The 15,682-nt window shown below is 51.6% G+C and overlaps 1 protein-coding gene across 9 annotated transcripts in view; it reads left to right on the top strand.

Annotated features, from left to right (window-relative positions):
• Nucleotides 1–20: 20 nt before the first annotated feature.
• The window catches only part of TPCN1 (two pore segment channel 1), a 58,800-nt gene continuing 43,138 nt past the window's right edge, over nucleotides 21–15,682 (top strand). The window contains exons 1-2 of one of the 9 annotated variants that reach the window (XM_057305783.1): nucleotides 21–165; nucleotides 2,717–2,950. In XM_057305783.1, coding sequence (XP_057161766.1) covers nucleotides 2,839–2,950 — 112 coding nt within the window. In that variant the 5' untranslated portion in view covers nucleotides 21–165; nucleotides 2,717–2,838. Of the gene's footprint in view, nucleotides 249–2,713; nucleotides 2,951–11,653; nucleotides 12,301–15,682 lie in introns of those variants that run through there. The other 8 variants (XM_044389873.3, XM_026514925.4, XM_026514924.4 and 5 more) reach the window with 8 other exon arrangements.

Genomic DNA, 15,682 nt, shown 5'->3' with positions numbered 1-15,682 from the left:
GAAATGGGGCGGGGCCGGCGGGGTTGAAGGGACGGTAGGCGGCGGATGGGAGAGCGGGCGCAGCTGCGGTGGTGGCAGCGGCTGAAGTGGCGGCGCCTGCGGTGGCTGCGAAGGGTCCAGGCTCGGGGCTTTGGTGGCGGCGGCGCCCGCGGGCTGGGCTGCGCGGTGCGGACCCCGGCGCGCGGTCCGGGTTGCTGGGGCGGCGCGTGTAAGAATCCGAGGGGTGCGAGCGATGGCCTGACGGAGAGGTCAGGGGTCAGGGGTCAGAGGGCGCGGAGTGAAGGGTTGCGCTGTGCCCTGGGCAAAGGGAGGCGGGCAGGGCGGGCCCAGACGGGCTGCGGAGAAGTTATCGCCGCGCTTTTCTCCCTCCAGCCCGGGTCGGGGCTTGGCGCCCGCTCTCCTAACTCCCGGCTTCCTGGGGCGACCCCCACGCGGGGGACCAGACCAGGGCTGGGAGCACGTGGGGCTGGAGCCCGCATTCCTTGTCCCCCACCCCACCCCGCCATCTGCTCAGCTCCCTGGCGCCCTGAGGCGCCCCACGCACAGAGACTCGTGCCCGGGTCAGCGATAGCTGCTGGCCCGCTTTCCTGGGACCTGACCCCACGGATGACCCTTCCCTTCTGGGTCCTCTGTAGAGGGAGAAGCTAAGCCTGCCGAAGGAGCATTGGGCTAGGACTCAGGAGTCCTGCACTGTGTGACCTTGGGCAAGTCTCTTCTCCCCTCTGGGCCTCAGTTTTTCCCTCTCTACAAAATGATGGGCTTGAATTCAAATTGGGGGCCTGGACCTGCCAGGAGGTAGAGGGTAATGATTAAGTGGGGAGGCCCCTGAATTCAGACTGCCCTGTGAAATCTGGGCTCTACAACTTGCCTGCTTGTAAGAGGTTAAGTTAACCCCTCTAAGTCCCGGTTTTCCTCATCTGTGAAGTGGGGTATTAGCTAAAAAGGATTTCTCAACAGCAGCGCTACTGACATTTGAGCCACATATTTTGATATTGTGGTAGGTCTCGCCTGTGCATTGTAGGATGGATGTTTAGGGGCATCCCTGCCCTCTGCCTTCGAGCACCACCACCCCGTAGTTATGATAATTTAAAATGTCTCCGTATGTTGGTATCCCCTGGGGAGCAAAGTCACCTGGGTTGAGATCCACAGAGCTAAGATACTGCATGTGTTGCAACCAAACAGTCACGTATTAAACAGTTAAAATAAAAACCTCTAACCATTACAATAACAGCAATAAAAATTTAGAAACCTCTTCTCGAGACGAGAAGGTTGATTGATTCTCTCGCCTGTAAAATAAACATGGGAGAGAGTGGCAAGATGTTAATTGTCAAAGCTGAGTGATAGATGGATACGAGGAGGTTCCTTTACATATTCTTTCTATTTTTGAGTATATTTGAAAATACCTGTGGTAAAAAGTTAAACCAAAATGAAAATAAACAAAACATATAATTCTTAAGACAGCTGAATGGTAGCATCTCATATGGGATTTCCTCTTTTGTCTCTCCACTATTGAGCTTGCAAAGTAAAATTAATCCCCAGACCTGGGGAGAACTTAAAAAAAAGTCTTACAGGAAGTTGGCTGGACAGAGAGCGACAGGCTTAGCAAACAGAATGGCGCTCACTTTCGCTGCCTAGTTTTAAGAAGATATTGACGCACAGGAACTTGCGGTGGTGATGTGGGAAACATGCAAATTGCCAGGTTGCCATTTAGTGGGTGAGTTTGGAGGCCGACTTGATTGAGCCCACAAGGCCTCAGCTTGAGGAAGGAACCTGCTGCTGTTTTCAAGTTCAAAGGTCGGCTGTCAGATCTGCTGAGTCTTTACTTTGCGTATGGTCCTACTCAGCGGAAATGGGAATGTGTATAAATAGGAACTGTAACAGGCTAGTTCTGAGTGTTTTAAAATTGGGAGTCCAGGATGAGTGCTTTTGCTGTGTGACTGTGGACTTCATTTTAAAAAACACTCTTCTCCTTCCTCCTAAAACCTAAATCTAGGAGAATAATGCCTATATAAGAATGATAGGGGCACGCATAGGTGATCTGGCATGCTAATGCTACACGTCATTGAAGCTAGGTGCTTCGTAAATACCAAGGCTGGGTCTCGGAGAAACTGTAGTGTAGTGGATAGGGTAACAGGTCTGGAGCCAGACTGTGTAGTTCAAAGTTTGGCTTTCTAGCTGTGGGTTCTTGGGCAAGTTACTTAATCTCTCTGAGCCTAGACTCTCCCACTCTGTAATGGGGGCTAATAATCCTACTTACTCTTATGAAGTTTCAATCAGATTTACTTAAAAATTGCTTGAAGAACCCCTGGTACCTAGTAAGTGTTCATTGAGTATGAACTACTGTTATTTTAATGGTTGTATTTTTTTTTAAAATCTTTAAAATCCTCACAAAACACATAAACAAGGATAAAGAGGGATGGAGGTAGAACATCTTAGCCATAATCTCAATCTCCAGACATAATTATGCTTACATTTTCAGTATTTGTTCTTACAGAGTCCCCCCCCATATTTAAATGCTATTACAGTAATAGTCTTTATTGAGAAATGATTCACATACCATAAAGAATCCACCATTTCAAAGGGTACAATTCAGTAGTTTTTAGTACATTTGCGTGGTTATGCAACCATTGCCACCCTCTAATTCCAGAACATTTTCGTCAGTAGTGGTTGTATTTTGATCATTGTTTTTCTCTTTTTATCCCCCAAACCCTAGAAGATGCCTCCGATGGAGGAGTTTCTGGGAAGCACCTCTGGGCCAGTGGCTTTGAAGGGGAGCTCAAAGCAGAGACTATTTAAAGCTCTGGACATCGCATCCTGAGGGCTGCAGGAGAAGAGAGCATGGCCGTGAGTTTAGACGACGACGTTCCCCTCATTCTGACCTTGGATGAGGGTGGCGGTGCCCCACTAGCTCCCTCCAACGGCCTGGGCCAAGAGGAGCTGCCTAGCAGAAGTAAGACTGTGGGGTGCGCCAGGGACGGGGCACAGCTTTTCTGTTTCAGGGGGTGAATTGTGGGCTTGGTCATCTGGTAGCTAGACACATGTACGCTAATGCCTGACCCCACATTGGACACAAACTACTGGGAGACCGTGGGGTCCTATCTTGCATCCCCAGCTTAGAGATGCTTCCAGAGAGGGAGCAGCCTGCCCTCCCAGGGCTCTCCCCTCCCTCAGAGTCTTACTTCCCTTGCACTTGAGGTACCCTGGCTTTGTTTGTGGGTGCTTGGTGGGGCAAAGGCAAATCTGCTCTTTGGCTAGTTTCCCTGCCCCATTCCGTGTTAAAAAAAGAAACAGATTTCAACACCAGCCTCCTCTGTCCAACCTGAAACTGTTGGCAGGAAAGCAGAGATGACTGCTTCTCCACTCTGGAACTCAGTCCCTGCATTGCCCAGGACAGGGCGGGAGGGGAGCAAGCATTTGTCGTGATCCATTGATTTGAGGGTGTGAGGTTTTGCTTTGTCTTCCTCTTAAACCAGAGCCTAGCACAAAGTGAGCCCAAGAGAGGTGAACTTTAAATTTTTTACAGTTTAATTGTATTTCTGGCAGAATGAGAGACCTTAAAAAGCTTTCTGGTCCTTGTCCCGGAGCCATTTCCCTCATAAGCTCAGGCCTTGGGTCCAGGAGAGCTGAAAATAACTTTGGTTTTGTGGAGGGTCCTAAGATGTCAGGTACTAACACTTTAGGATCTCCTCCATCCGCTAGCCATGCTCCTGAGCCAGGACAGAGAGGGTACTGCTGTCCTCCAGTTCACAAGCGAAGACACTTATGGCCAGGGAAAGACGAGCCTGGCTCTCCCATCTCCTTTGTCCAGAGAGAACATAGTTGAGTCTCAGGGAGCTCCGCAGCCTTCCCTTGGAAGTGATGAAGGACAGCAGTGTTCCTGTGGATGGGCGTGCTGTGGGAGGCCTGGCTCCCTATAAACTGGCCTGTCCTTGCCACAGCGTGTTCACCCCACTTAAAATGGTAGAGCTGGGTGGTCCAGGAAGGTTAGAATAGAAATCAGATTCTTTCCTAAGCACCATTCAGGGCCCAGAAATCGGTGGCTCTGACTTCAGGCTCACTTCTTAAATGCCCTAGAGCCGGCAGGCTAAGTGTTAGGCTCTTTCTTATCTATTATCTTAACTGAGATCCTTTTGCAGGGTAGGCAGTATTATCCCTATTTGACAGAGGAGGAGACTATGAGTCAGAGAGATAAAATAGCATGCCCGAGGTCACACAGCCAAGCAAGTGGTTGAGCATAGATTTGAACCCAGGACTGCCTGACTCCCCTCCCCCTCCTCCCTGTTTGGCTCTCCTGCTTCTCCTCCTTGTTCCATCACAAGCCCTTAATAAATGCAAGTACTAGCCCTTAGCATTTACGTATAGTAATCTCATCATATAACCTGAAGATAAAATTGTTATTTTCCATATTTACGGAGGAAGAAACAGCCTCAGAGAGGTTAAGTAACAAGTCCAAGGTCACACAGCTAGTAAGCAGTAATGCTCCTCTGATATCCACCACCACACCACTATGTAAGGTGCTTTGAAGAGAGTGATGTAAATGAATGTGACCTAGCCTCAGCTTCATTTTTATTTCATTTTTAATGTTTTATGTAATGAGTTGGATACTCAACCGACTGGGCCACCCAGGCAACCCCTCTTAGTCTCAGCTTCAAAGTAGGATACACCCTAGTGAGGGGGGGGTGGTCAGGTCCACGGCCAACAAGGGAATGGACTGCAAGGGTGGGCGGTTGACATACTAAGGGTGTGGATCATTCTGGAAGTCGTCGGGCTCAAGATTCTAAATTGGAATCCTGGTCATTGTCATGGGTGCCTCTTTTAGGTCCTTCCACAGGATCAGAGCTGATGGCCAGGGTGTCTGGCTGTCCTGCAGATCAAAGTGGGAAGAGCAGCCTAGTTCTGTGTCAAGATCAGGTTTTGAACCACTGATGGAGCTTGAGTGGGAAATAGGCCACATAGACAATAAAACCAACCTTGGATGGGCCGCTAGTGAGGCTATTCCTATCTTGGCGAAGTTGGTGGCTTCTTTGGCTGTTTCAAAACAATGAAATATAAAACCATCAAGGTCCAGGGAAACTGTGCTTTCTGCACAGTGTGTTGGTGCCTCAGTTTCCCCCCACCCTCTTACTAGGTCATTTGCTCAAACCTCCAAGAACTAATAGGTATAATCCACTAAGGCTCATTGGCAAAACGGTCGGGCCTGTCCGAGGACAGTTTTGGCCTGTGTTATTTCGTCCTTGAATTTTGGCATTGACCTTCTACCCAAGGTCCCCCGTCCCTGCTGTCTGAGCAGCCTGTCTAAAACACAAATCGGACCCAGTACTCTCCCCAGCTTGCGGCTCCCCAGGACCTCCCTGTCCCCCACGGGATGCAAGCCAGGCTCTTTAGCCGGCGTACAAGGCCTTGCATGCTCTGGCACCTTCTTGCCTGAATGGTCCCGTTTCCGGCCTTAGCCCGCAGTGTCACACTGCTGCTAGGTCTGAGAAGCCGCCGTGCATTCTTAAACCTCTCTGCGTTGCTGGTGTTGCTGTCTGGAGTGCCTTTCCCAGCCTCTTGTTTGCTGTTGTTTCTTGTTTCCAGTTCTGTCTTGGAAATCCTGCTGATAATCCCATCTCTTTGAAGGCTTCACCGAACCTCCCCTTCCTGACACGGCTAATTACTCACTGCTCTTTTCTGCTTTGGTATCTAGATGAGGCTTCCACTGTTACAAGTAGCTTACTGTGTGATAGTGACTTGTTTAACCATCTGATTACCTCCTGGGCCCCGAGTTCCATTCATCTTGGTATCACCCGGCTTGATGCCTGCAGTATTATAGGTACTCAACAAATCATGGTGGAAATAAACCTCGTTGGGTTTCTGGAGCCGTGTAGCTAGCTCGAGGGAGTGGCCGTCAGGGCCCTGGTCAGAGGTGGGCAGCATCTCCCCCTGCCTCTTCTCCTAACCAGTGCTCGGAGTCTCCTTGCTCACAGTACAGCCGATCGTCCTAGAGGCTGCTGCCATCACCCCCAGTCTGTAGCTGATGTAAACCCTTGCGGTATCAAGGAGTTGGCAGAATTCAGGCAGAGGCCTTCAGCAGAGTTGGCAGCAACGTGGGCATGAGCCGCTGAGAACCAAGCCAGCTTTCTAAGGGCATAAGCCTTGGTCGGGCCTGGGTCTCCACCCAACCCAGCAGCTGTCCCTGAGGCCTTCTGCTGGCTCTGTACCTGTATACTCCTTTGTTTTAGTCCACTCCAGCTGCCATGACAAATAGCACAGAGTGGGGGGCTTAAGCAACCAAAGTTCATTTTCTCACAGTTCTGGAGGCTGGAAGTCCAAGATCAAGGTGTCAGCGGGCTTAGTTTTTTTTTCTGAGGCCTCCATGCTTTCCTTGCAGACAGCTGCCTTCTGACTGTGTCCTCACATGTTTGTCCCTCAGACTGGGTGTCTGTGTCTTAATCCATTCTTACAAGGACACCAGTCAGATTGGATTAGTGCCCAGCCATAGGACCTCATTTTACTTTAATTACCCCTTTAAAATACAGCCACATTCTGAGGTCCTGGGGGTTAGAACTTCAACATAGGAATTTTAGAGGAGACACAGTTCGGCCTGTAACTCTCCTGCACACTCCTCAGATCCAAGTATACAGGAAACTGGCTGTGCTGCCTATGACCTTTGACCCTACGCTAGGGGTGGCCTATGGTGGGGTGTTATCTCCACAGGAAACTGGAGGGTTGGGATTGTTTTTTTCCCCTTTGTGGGCAAGAATGGATTTTATCCAAGACTCAGACGTCTCTGGGCTATAAGAGCGGCTGCCGAAATGCTAATGAATGACTCATAGGCAGAAGATGTCAGCTTGATAAAGGACGCAGGTAGAAGCAGAGGTATTTAAAGCCTGGAAATTAGGAATAACCTTGAAAACGGGCAGTGGGGCTGGCGTTTGACAGCGTCGTTTCGAAATAGCCCACGGTCTGCATTGTGTATCATGGTCTAGACCGCAGCTAGACCATAGTGTCTGAGTGCTGCGGGCAATACGAAGGATTTTCCAAGGGAATTCTGGTCACACTCACCGTTTGCCTTCTCATTGTCTTTTGACCCAACAGTTGCCTAAGATGGGCCTGCACTACGCTTTCTCTGGGTATAAAAAGGATTGGGGTCGAGGGGCAGGGCCAAGACACTTCGTCTCATGGGGCTACTTTGGTGCCGGTGGTCCCTGGTTTCCAGGTGACAAGCCATGCAGGGATAAGGCCTAAGGTAACAAAACAGAGGAGCCCCCGCTTCCTTCTTCACCCTGATGCGTAGCATGTCATCGGGAGTTACCTCGCTCAGTGCCGTATCTAACAGTGTAGAGGGCCACTGTCACCTTGCAGGGGGCCAACATGTGGCATCCTGGCTCCTTTTCTAGAGTCTTCATGCAGCCAGAGGCAGCTGGCACCAGGCTCAGTCAAGGTGGGCCAGAGCTGTTGGCCTTGGGGCAGGTGTAGCCAGGATGAGCTGGGAAAGAGCAGGGGGGGCTGTCCACCTGAGGATGATCAACCCCAAGGTGACCTCTCCATCACAGAAGTCTGGGCCCACGATTCTTGCCCAGTGTCCTCGCCAAAGAGTGAACACCGCCCAAGGGACTGATGTAGCTTTTGCCACTTGTGATACCCTGGGTGGTAGACTGATTCAGCATGTGGACTCTCCTGGCTTCCAGTCCTAGCCACGTAGGGATCTTCGCCTCTGTAAGCCTCAGCCTCCTAGTCTGTAGAGTGGGGTCACACTAGCATCTCCCAGGAGGGTTGTTGGGATTTAGTGAGATCATGTGCATACTCCCCATGAGAAGTGCTCGGCCAGTCACAGGCATTGTTGTCATCGCCGGAGACTGGGCTGCTTCTTTGGAACATCATGGTACACGAGCAGGGGTTCTGAACCCAGGCCAGGATCTGAATCCTGTCTGCTTCCCCCCTGGCACTGCGGGTGGCCACTGGCAAGCCAGGAAGCCGAGGTAGCATGGCAGCTGGAGACCAAACAGCAATTAGATTTTCACAGCCTCCCGGGGAGCCTGGGCATTTGGCTCCGCAGAGTCATTCCCTGGGCTTTCTTCGGGCCTCACCAAGGCAGAATGCTGGGTGTCACCAGGCCGGCGGAGGCACCCATTAAAATGAGCTAGCACCCAGCCTGCTGGGTTCCAGCCTCATAACCCAGACTGGAAGCCCTTTGTTTCCTCGGCTCTCCGCGTCTCAGACGGGGGATCCTGTCTCTTGCCTTGGGCCCCCCGCTACGAAATGCCATCTCTCCCCTCCGCACACAGAAAGCCGCCGTGGCGAAATGGCAGTCGTGGCAGCTGGGTGCGGGCTGGAGCACCGGCTGCTTTGCTGTCTCCCCCATTGCCTCGTGGGGGGGTGGTCTCTGTTCACATTTGCTCTGGAGTGCTCCATGAGCCAGAGCAGCCAGCTTCTCAGCCTCCAAGTCAGGGAGGGAACATGGGAGGGCTTGGATGGCTCACAGCAGAGCGTCTCTGGGGCTCCTGATGGCGGTGCCTTCCCCGAGGCTGCCTCAAATGGTGGCCCAGGAGGGAAACCCAGGCTCTTGAGGGGAAGCCCCAAGACCGACGGCGGTCTCCCAACTGCCTCCATCCCACCTTGGCATTCAGGGAGCCCACGGGGCAGCTCTCCATTCTTATCCCTTTGCTGGGGCAAATTCCCTCATTTGGACGTGTCTTCACTCCTTCCCTTCTCGCCCCGTCAGTCCAGCTGAGTAAGGTCATACACAATGAAGATCGTGGCTCTCGGGTACGAAGCCCCTACCACATGCCAGCCAGTGTCCAGAAGCACTTTGCTCGTGCTGGCTCTCTCGTTGGGTGGTCCCAGCAGGTGTGTGTGGCCGGCGCTTTCAGGAGCCTCGCACACAGGCGAGGAAACCGATGCTCTGGGAGGTTGAAACTTACCCAAAGTCACACAGCCAGGAAGGGCCACAGCATCTAACTCATGTCTTCTGACCCCAGACTCAGGCCCTTAACTCATGTGCCGCGTGCCAAGAGGTAAGCTCAGTGGTAGAGGGAGAATTTTAGGCTGAATTTTCTCTTCTAAAAGGAAGTCAGTTTCCCTCTTTCTCTCTTTCTCTCTCTCTTTTTTTTTAACTTTAATTTCCTACGAGGCATGTTATTCTAAATAGGAGTTCCATACCTAGAGCTCTTTTCATAGTGTAAAAATAACCAAGCTGATGGGGTATCATTGTACAAACTATTGAATCATCACAGAGGAACCAGAAAACATGGGCACGTGAAAAACCAGACCACAAAGGACACCCATGATTCCCCCCAGTAGAAAACTCTGGCTCTCTGCTCCACACATGCCCTTCCTCAGCTCTTCCTCCACACAGGCATTGGGCTCAATTTTCCATCACGGTGGTGGGGCTGAAAATGAGAACTTACAGGAGTCAAGATTGGGGAATAGAAAGGAAGGACAAAGGAACACCAGCGTGGGAGTGTGGCATAAGGCTCAAAAGGCTGGCTGGGGTCCTGAGGAGGGCGACCCCCTGAGGTCAGTGGTTCCCAGGGTATCCCCCTGGAGGACGTCCTTGGATTGGATAACTGAGGTCATGGGTGTTCGGGCTGCCTTTGGCACCAGGGGCCCCTTTTGCCTTGTTTGTTCTTTGTGGGAGGGACTTATTTCGCTGTAAAAATGTGCAGTTCTGCCTCTACTCGAACCACTCATGAGGATCTGGTTCAACGGAATTGACCTTGTAGCATAGGTCCTGGGGCCCGGCAGGCCTGGGGCTTCACTTCCCAGCAGCTGCCCCTTCACCTGCCCCTTCACTCTGGCACCTGCTGCCCTGTAGGATCACAGGCTGGTTGTTACCAGATTTTCCACTGTATCAAGAGAAGTCAAAACCTACACTTTTAATCGGAAGTCTTCTGATTTTTAAATCTCGGTAACCAGTTCTCATTTCTTAAACACAGCCAACCGAATAAAATCTGGTTGGTGGGCTGCTGCTTTATGACCTCTGAGCGAGAGCACCCCGATTCAGCCTCGGCTTTCTGTTTAGAATCAGCTACTTCGAAACAAGGGAACAGTACACAATCGACCAAGGAACTGTGGCGTGTGAGATGTTCCTGACCTTTGGGTGGCATTCAGTGGGAATCAGAACCGGCCGGGAGGTTTTTCTCTCTGCTTGCACATGATTTGCCTAGAGAAAGACCAGATTTCATCCATCCGTGGAATGGAGGCCGAAGCTAGGGGGTAGAAGTGCCAGGCACGTAAGGATAAGCGGACAGAGCAGGCGGGCGCATCTCCCCACAAACCCCTTCGTCTTCCTTTTCTGTTTATCCTTTCCTCCCTCTGGGCTACGATTCACATGACTCTGCTGGAGCGCCCATTTTCCATTCTTCTCATCTGCATTCTGTCCAACTTTAAGGTCCTCCTCTCTGTTCTTAGCTATTTGATCCAAGCTGGCTGGGACTTCTTCTTCTTCTTCTTTTTTTTTTTTTGGCTTTTATTTTGAGATGTAGAATACTCAAGCAGGTGTTAGAAATTAAAAAAAAAGTAGTAGTCTGATAGCTAGTGTCCGTCTCCTAATTCTCCTTATTTTAATAATCACTGTCGTCTTGTCAACTGAAAAACTAAGTAGAGGTTTTCAGCTGGCAGCTGCGTAGTTTTTGAAAAACTTAGAACAACTGCTATGGAGGTCAGAAGGAATGTATCAGATGTAGTTATGGCTTGTGAAGGAAGGATTGATAGTCTGGTTGGCTGCGAGGCAGACGAGTATGTAACGTGTTCCTTTTGCGGCATGTATAACCGTGGAAGGGATTTGGAGGTTGGGAGAATAAGGAAGGCAGGGGAGGTGGGATATGGGGTAGGAGGAGTCGGTCTGCCTGATTTGGGGCTGGAGCAGCATTAGGAGAAGCTCTAGAGAGACTGTGTTTGAGCGTGCCGAGTCTTTAAGGAGATGCGCAGGGAGTGAAAGACCGTCCCAGAGGAAGGGAGCAAGGGGGCAGAGGCCTGGAGGTGTAGGAGTGGGTGGGTGTGGGGGGTGCTTGGGTTGGAGGGTGGGGAGGACAGACTGGCTCTCGATCTTGGAGGTTCTGTCCCCCTCCACCCTCAGGGGCAGGTCAAGGAGCTGGGACCTCATCTTGGGTGATGGAGAGGCCCAAAAGGGTGCTCTCAACTAGAGAGTGACATGGTCATGTTTCCAGGGAGTGTCTGAGAATTCATGCAGGACGCTCTGCGAGGAGTGGTTGGAGCTGGGTGTGGAGACCGGGTAATGTGGTGGCAGCCCAGGGACCTGGTGGGCCTGTTTTGTTCTGCCTGAACAGTGTTTTCAGAAGTGGCATCATCAAGCAGGCCTGATGCTTGGTCACGAGATGAGCATGGAGCACCTGTGGTCTCACACACCCCAGCTTCCCATGTTTGTTACCCCCTGGGGCCTGTAGGCATTGGGTTTGTTGCCCTTGGAGTAAATTCTGGTGGGGACGGCGCTGGCGGGGGACAGCGCTGGCGGGACGGCACCAGGGCAGGTGTGACACTGTGGCAGGAGTCAAGAGACCGAGTGACAGTGAAGGCTCAAGTAAGGGAGTAGCAGACGGGCCTGTGGCCGGGTGGCATGTAGCAACAGGTGGGCATTGGGGATGCTGGGGACACAGGCAGGGGTGGTGGCATGGGCAGAGGGATGGGGGGTGTGCCCTTCCCTGTGCAGGCCAGAGGCCAGTGCTGCAGGGGCTCATGGGATGTGGGCCGTGGTTAAGAGTATGCGCTCGTGGGTCAGACTAGCTGAGTTTGAATCCTCTCTGCCACTTACTGCCAAGGGTTAAACAAGGTGGCATGCCTCAGACCTTCCGTACAGGGCCGCATTTGCACCAGATGGAGCCCTTGGTGGATGTGAGCCATCATTAGGGACAGAGCAGGCAGACCTATTTTCTGGAGAGCCTAGAATGCCAAGTTCAAACTTGGTTGAGTAGGGCTTGGGAGTTTCCGTGTCTGTTCGGGCCAGAAAGTGACGTGATGACAAAGCATCTCCCCTCTGACCTCTTGCCAGCACTGGCTGCCTTCCCCAGCCGCCATTATGCTCTTCCTTAGAAGCCCTGAGGTGGGCGAGCCCTGAACAGGAATGACTTTTCTCCCTGGAGATTGGTGGAGAGGAAACTCCTAGGGTGTTCTCTAGCGGCGGGATCCAGGTTTGGTGTTTTTCTCACTTTCCCAACCAGGCTCTGGCCTTCCCCAGGGCTGGGTCACGCGCACAGCCTTGGAACTCAGCACTGCGCCTGCCTCGTGCTAGGCGCTCAGGAAACATCTGGACGATGCAGAACTGGGGAGTACTCACACACGCTCACCTGGCCCGGGGCGTAGGTGAGTACCTCCTAGACACATCAGGGGCTGCATCTGACAAGGGGAAGGGAGTCAGGGAAAGAAGAGTGAGGTTGAGATGAGTCTATTCCGCTGTGCCCTGGCCCACCATGCCTTTCCTAGGTCCCCTGCGCCAAGCCCTTAGGATCAGAAAGGACCTTCTCTCCTGATTTAAAAAAGCATGGCGTCCGACTGTATCCGGCAGATAAGTTTCTGCTTTGTTCCAGTGCACTGGCACAACCCCCGGAACAATCCATTGTAATCGAGGGTCGATCAGGAAGTTCTTAGTCGGCTCAGCCGGGAAGCTAGATCTAACTTTGTCTGTCCTCCTAAACGATAAAGCCTTCGTGTGTCGCATTTCCCCTCCGTGGGGAAAAAGAGGGTTGGGTTCTGTCCTCGTAACCACCCTTCATGTACTGAGGAAGTGAATACAACTGGGGTATTTGGATTGCAAATTTATAAAATACGTATATCTCTCTATATATATATCTGTGTTTTAGCTATAAAAGCAAGCACAGAGCATGATATTGCAGCCGTAGTGTCTTTTTATTTTTATTTTGGAAGGCATGATTTAGGGGCTTTGTATATCCACGAAAGCTTCAATTACGTTTGGGGACTCTCCTCGGTGAAGCGGGTGGCTTCAGCCAGCTTATGGACCGACACTCACAGACATCTCCCATGAGCGCCCTGTGAGTTCCACCCCTGCTCCCAGGCCCGACACTGAATCCAGTAGCTGCAAATCAGTGTCCTTTATGTTGCCTTAAAGTCTGTCTTCCCCGAGCCAGTCTCCTTACTCTCTTGTTGGAGGCAGCAAGCACTGTGACACTGGATTGCAGAAGGAAAACACGTGTGCGACAACGTTTCTAGCTGGTTTACCCTAGCAGGCCGTGTGCAGTAATGGTGTGCATCCCCATTTTGCAGATGTGTGGTTTGAGGCGTAGAGAGCGAAGCAGAGGGGGACCCATTCATTCCGTCACTGATGGTGGGCGCTGGGGCAGGCAGGTGTGTGGCGAGCCCTAATTCCAGACCCGTGCCACCTCTGCTCTCAGGCCTTGCACGGCGGGAGCGCTTCTCTGCCCAGGCTCGAGCGGCCTTGAAAGTTTCACTAACCTCAGAGCGTAGACAAGGAGACCGTAAACTTCCACCCGCTCCTATGGTGAAGGTTAGGCCAAGTTCTCGGATCAAGTGTAAGATGAAGCCCTTGGAAACCAAGTGCTCTGACCCACCTTCCCTGCCTGGCTCCAAGCCCCTGGCAGGGGTCCCAGCACTTTCCAGGCCATGAGAAATTTCTTCTCAGTTACACTCTGGGCTGAGCAGCCTCCCTTCTTTTACTCCACCCCAGAACTCAGGACCGATAATCAGAAGTCTGAAAACATGGCACCGTTCATATAATCTCATTTGCTTTCTCATTTAAACCACTTTTCAGTACCAATGTCCCTGGGGGTTGCTGTCTCTTGCTTCTGATCTGTCCCCCCTCCAACTTTCTCCAGCTAAAGGCCTTTGTCCTGTTCTTCCACCCAGCCTTCCCCAAGCCTCCCTAACCAGTTAGGGTAGTGGCTGCCGGTCCACACCCTCCCATTCTCTACACTGTCTGTACCTCCTTTTCTGCTTTCCAGGTGCAGAGGCCTGTTCCCTCCCCAGCACCTGCGTGTGATAGATTTGATTAATGTCTTACAGACTGAATCGAGGTTCGTGTTGTGCCATGATGGATTCCTAAAGGTTGTAAGAAAATGGAATTTTGGTGAAGTAGATAATTTAAAATATGGGCAAGAGGGCTGAGTTTGGCAAAGCATCTTCATAGTCTGATTAATACCCCTGAGTTCATCCTGGGTCGAGTTGAGTATTATAAACCAAGTTCCTTTTAATCAGGGTTTAACCTGTTTGTGGATGTCTTTCGAGTGTCCCTGTGATGCCCGTTGGAGGCGGCTGGACAGGGGAGGAAGGCGTAGTGCCCCCCACAGTGTAACGTCTGGGTAGCTGCTGTTGTTTTGGGTGTTGATGTGGGGCACAGATGTACCTCTTTCTAGTAGTATAAGTTTTGCAAAGGCAGAGACCGTGTCTTTTCTACTCATAGCCTGAGCACTTTATAAATAGATGTGAAATAACATATCTGGGAGTGACTCACCAGGTTCACAGAACATCCAAGGCCCCAAGTGACTCTGTGGGTCACAGCGTAGCCAGCTCCTGGAGCCATCTGGGGTGACAAGGAGACTCATACACATGTGACGGGTCAGAAATAGTCCAGGCAGGGCCTGGTCTCTGTTGCCTCTGGGAAGAGCTGACTTTTTGGATGGTTCTAGCACTTTGTGCTTCTCCGGGAGCCCATGCATGTCCCATAATTGCCGTGGCAGCCTGGGGTGCTCAGCTCCCACCTTCCCACCCCTCACCCCACCACCCTGCCATTAGTAGGCTGCCTTTTTTCTCTTGCTATAATCTCTCTTTTTGTTGGATTGGGTATTTATTTTTTAAAAAAATTTATTTTATTTTATTTTATTCCTTTAGCTCTTGCTGAAAATCAGCTTGGGCAGAGTGATGGTGCGCAGTGCTGGCTAATGGCTTGGAGCCCCTCCAAGCTGCCGGATGTGTTGGCTCTCACTTGTGGGTGGTCGTCGACAAGCGTGATGCCTCCTCTCTATGACTCCCGAGGGTGCCCTCTTCTTGCGGGCTCGGCTGTTCACACTTGGCTGGCTGGCCTCGTCGTCTGCAATTGCAGTTTTTACGGCGCACCCCAAGGCCGGTCTGGTCGCCTCGACAGGGCCCAGATTTGTTCAGTACCAGAGCCCGCTCAGCCTGCAGGCCCATTGGCCCGTGTGCTGGTGCTGCAGGCTAGTTTGTGCTGTTTTCGTGTGTGGCGTGCCCAGCGTGTCTAGAGACTCACAAGTCTGGAGACAGGGTTTGCTTGGGGAGTTGTCAGGCCGTTAGAAACGTGTGTGTGTTGGGTGGGCGATGTTGTCTGCCGGCACTCTGCAACATTCTACAGTTTCTCCAGGGACTCTCGGTCTACAGCAAAGGATGGGGTTGAAATTTTGGCGTCACCAGCTGGTAGCTGTGCAGGCTCGGGTGAGGAGCTGAGCCTCGGTTTCTTCATCTGTGAAATGGGGATAAGAATACCTCCATTCAGGGTTGACACAAAGGTTAAGCTGGAAATTCCATATAACATGGCCTAGGACCAACTCAGGAAGTGGAAACAATAAGTAATAATAAAGTATCAGGGTTTCATTTTGAACAAAGTGGCGATGTTGCCCCTTCCTGAGCCCTGAGTAGGCAATTTAAGGACTCTGGATGGAGGGCGTGAACGTGCTCTTCCTCTTGTTAAATTCCCTGACCTCCTCTTAAGGAATGTTGGCTGGTTTGGGCATTTTCTTAAATGGAAAATGGAGGAATA

The sequence above is a fragment of the Ursus arctos genome, unplaced genomic scaffold (genome assembly GCF_023065955.2).
Source record: "Ursus arctos isolate Adak ecotype North America unplaced genomic scaffold, UrsArc2.0 scaffold_34, whole genome shotgun sequence".
In the NCBI taxonomy this organism is placed as follows: domain Eukaryota; kingdom Metazoa; phylum Chordata; class Mammalia; order Carnivora; family Ursidae; genus Ursus; species Ursus arctos.
This window is presented reverse-complemented; position numbering and strand designations above follow the sequence as displayed.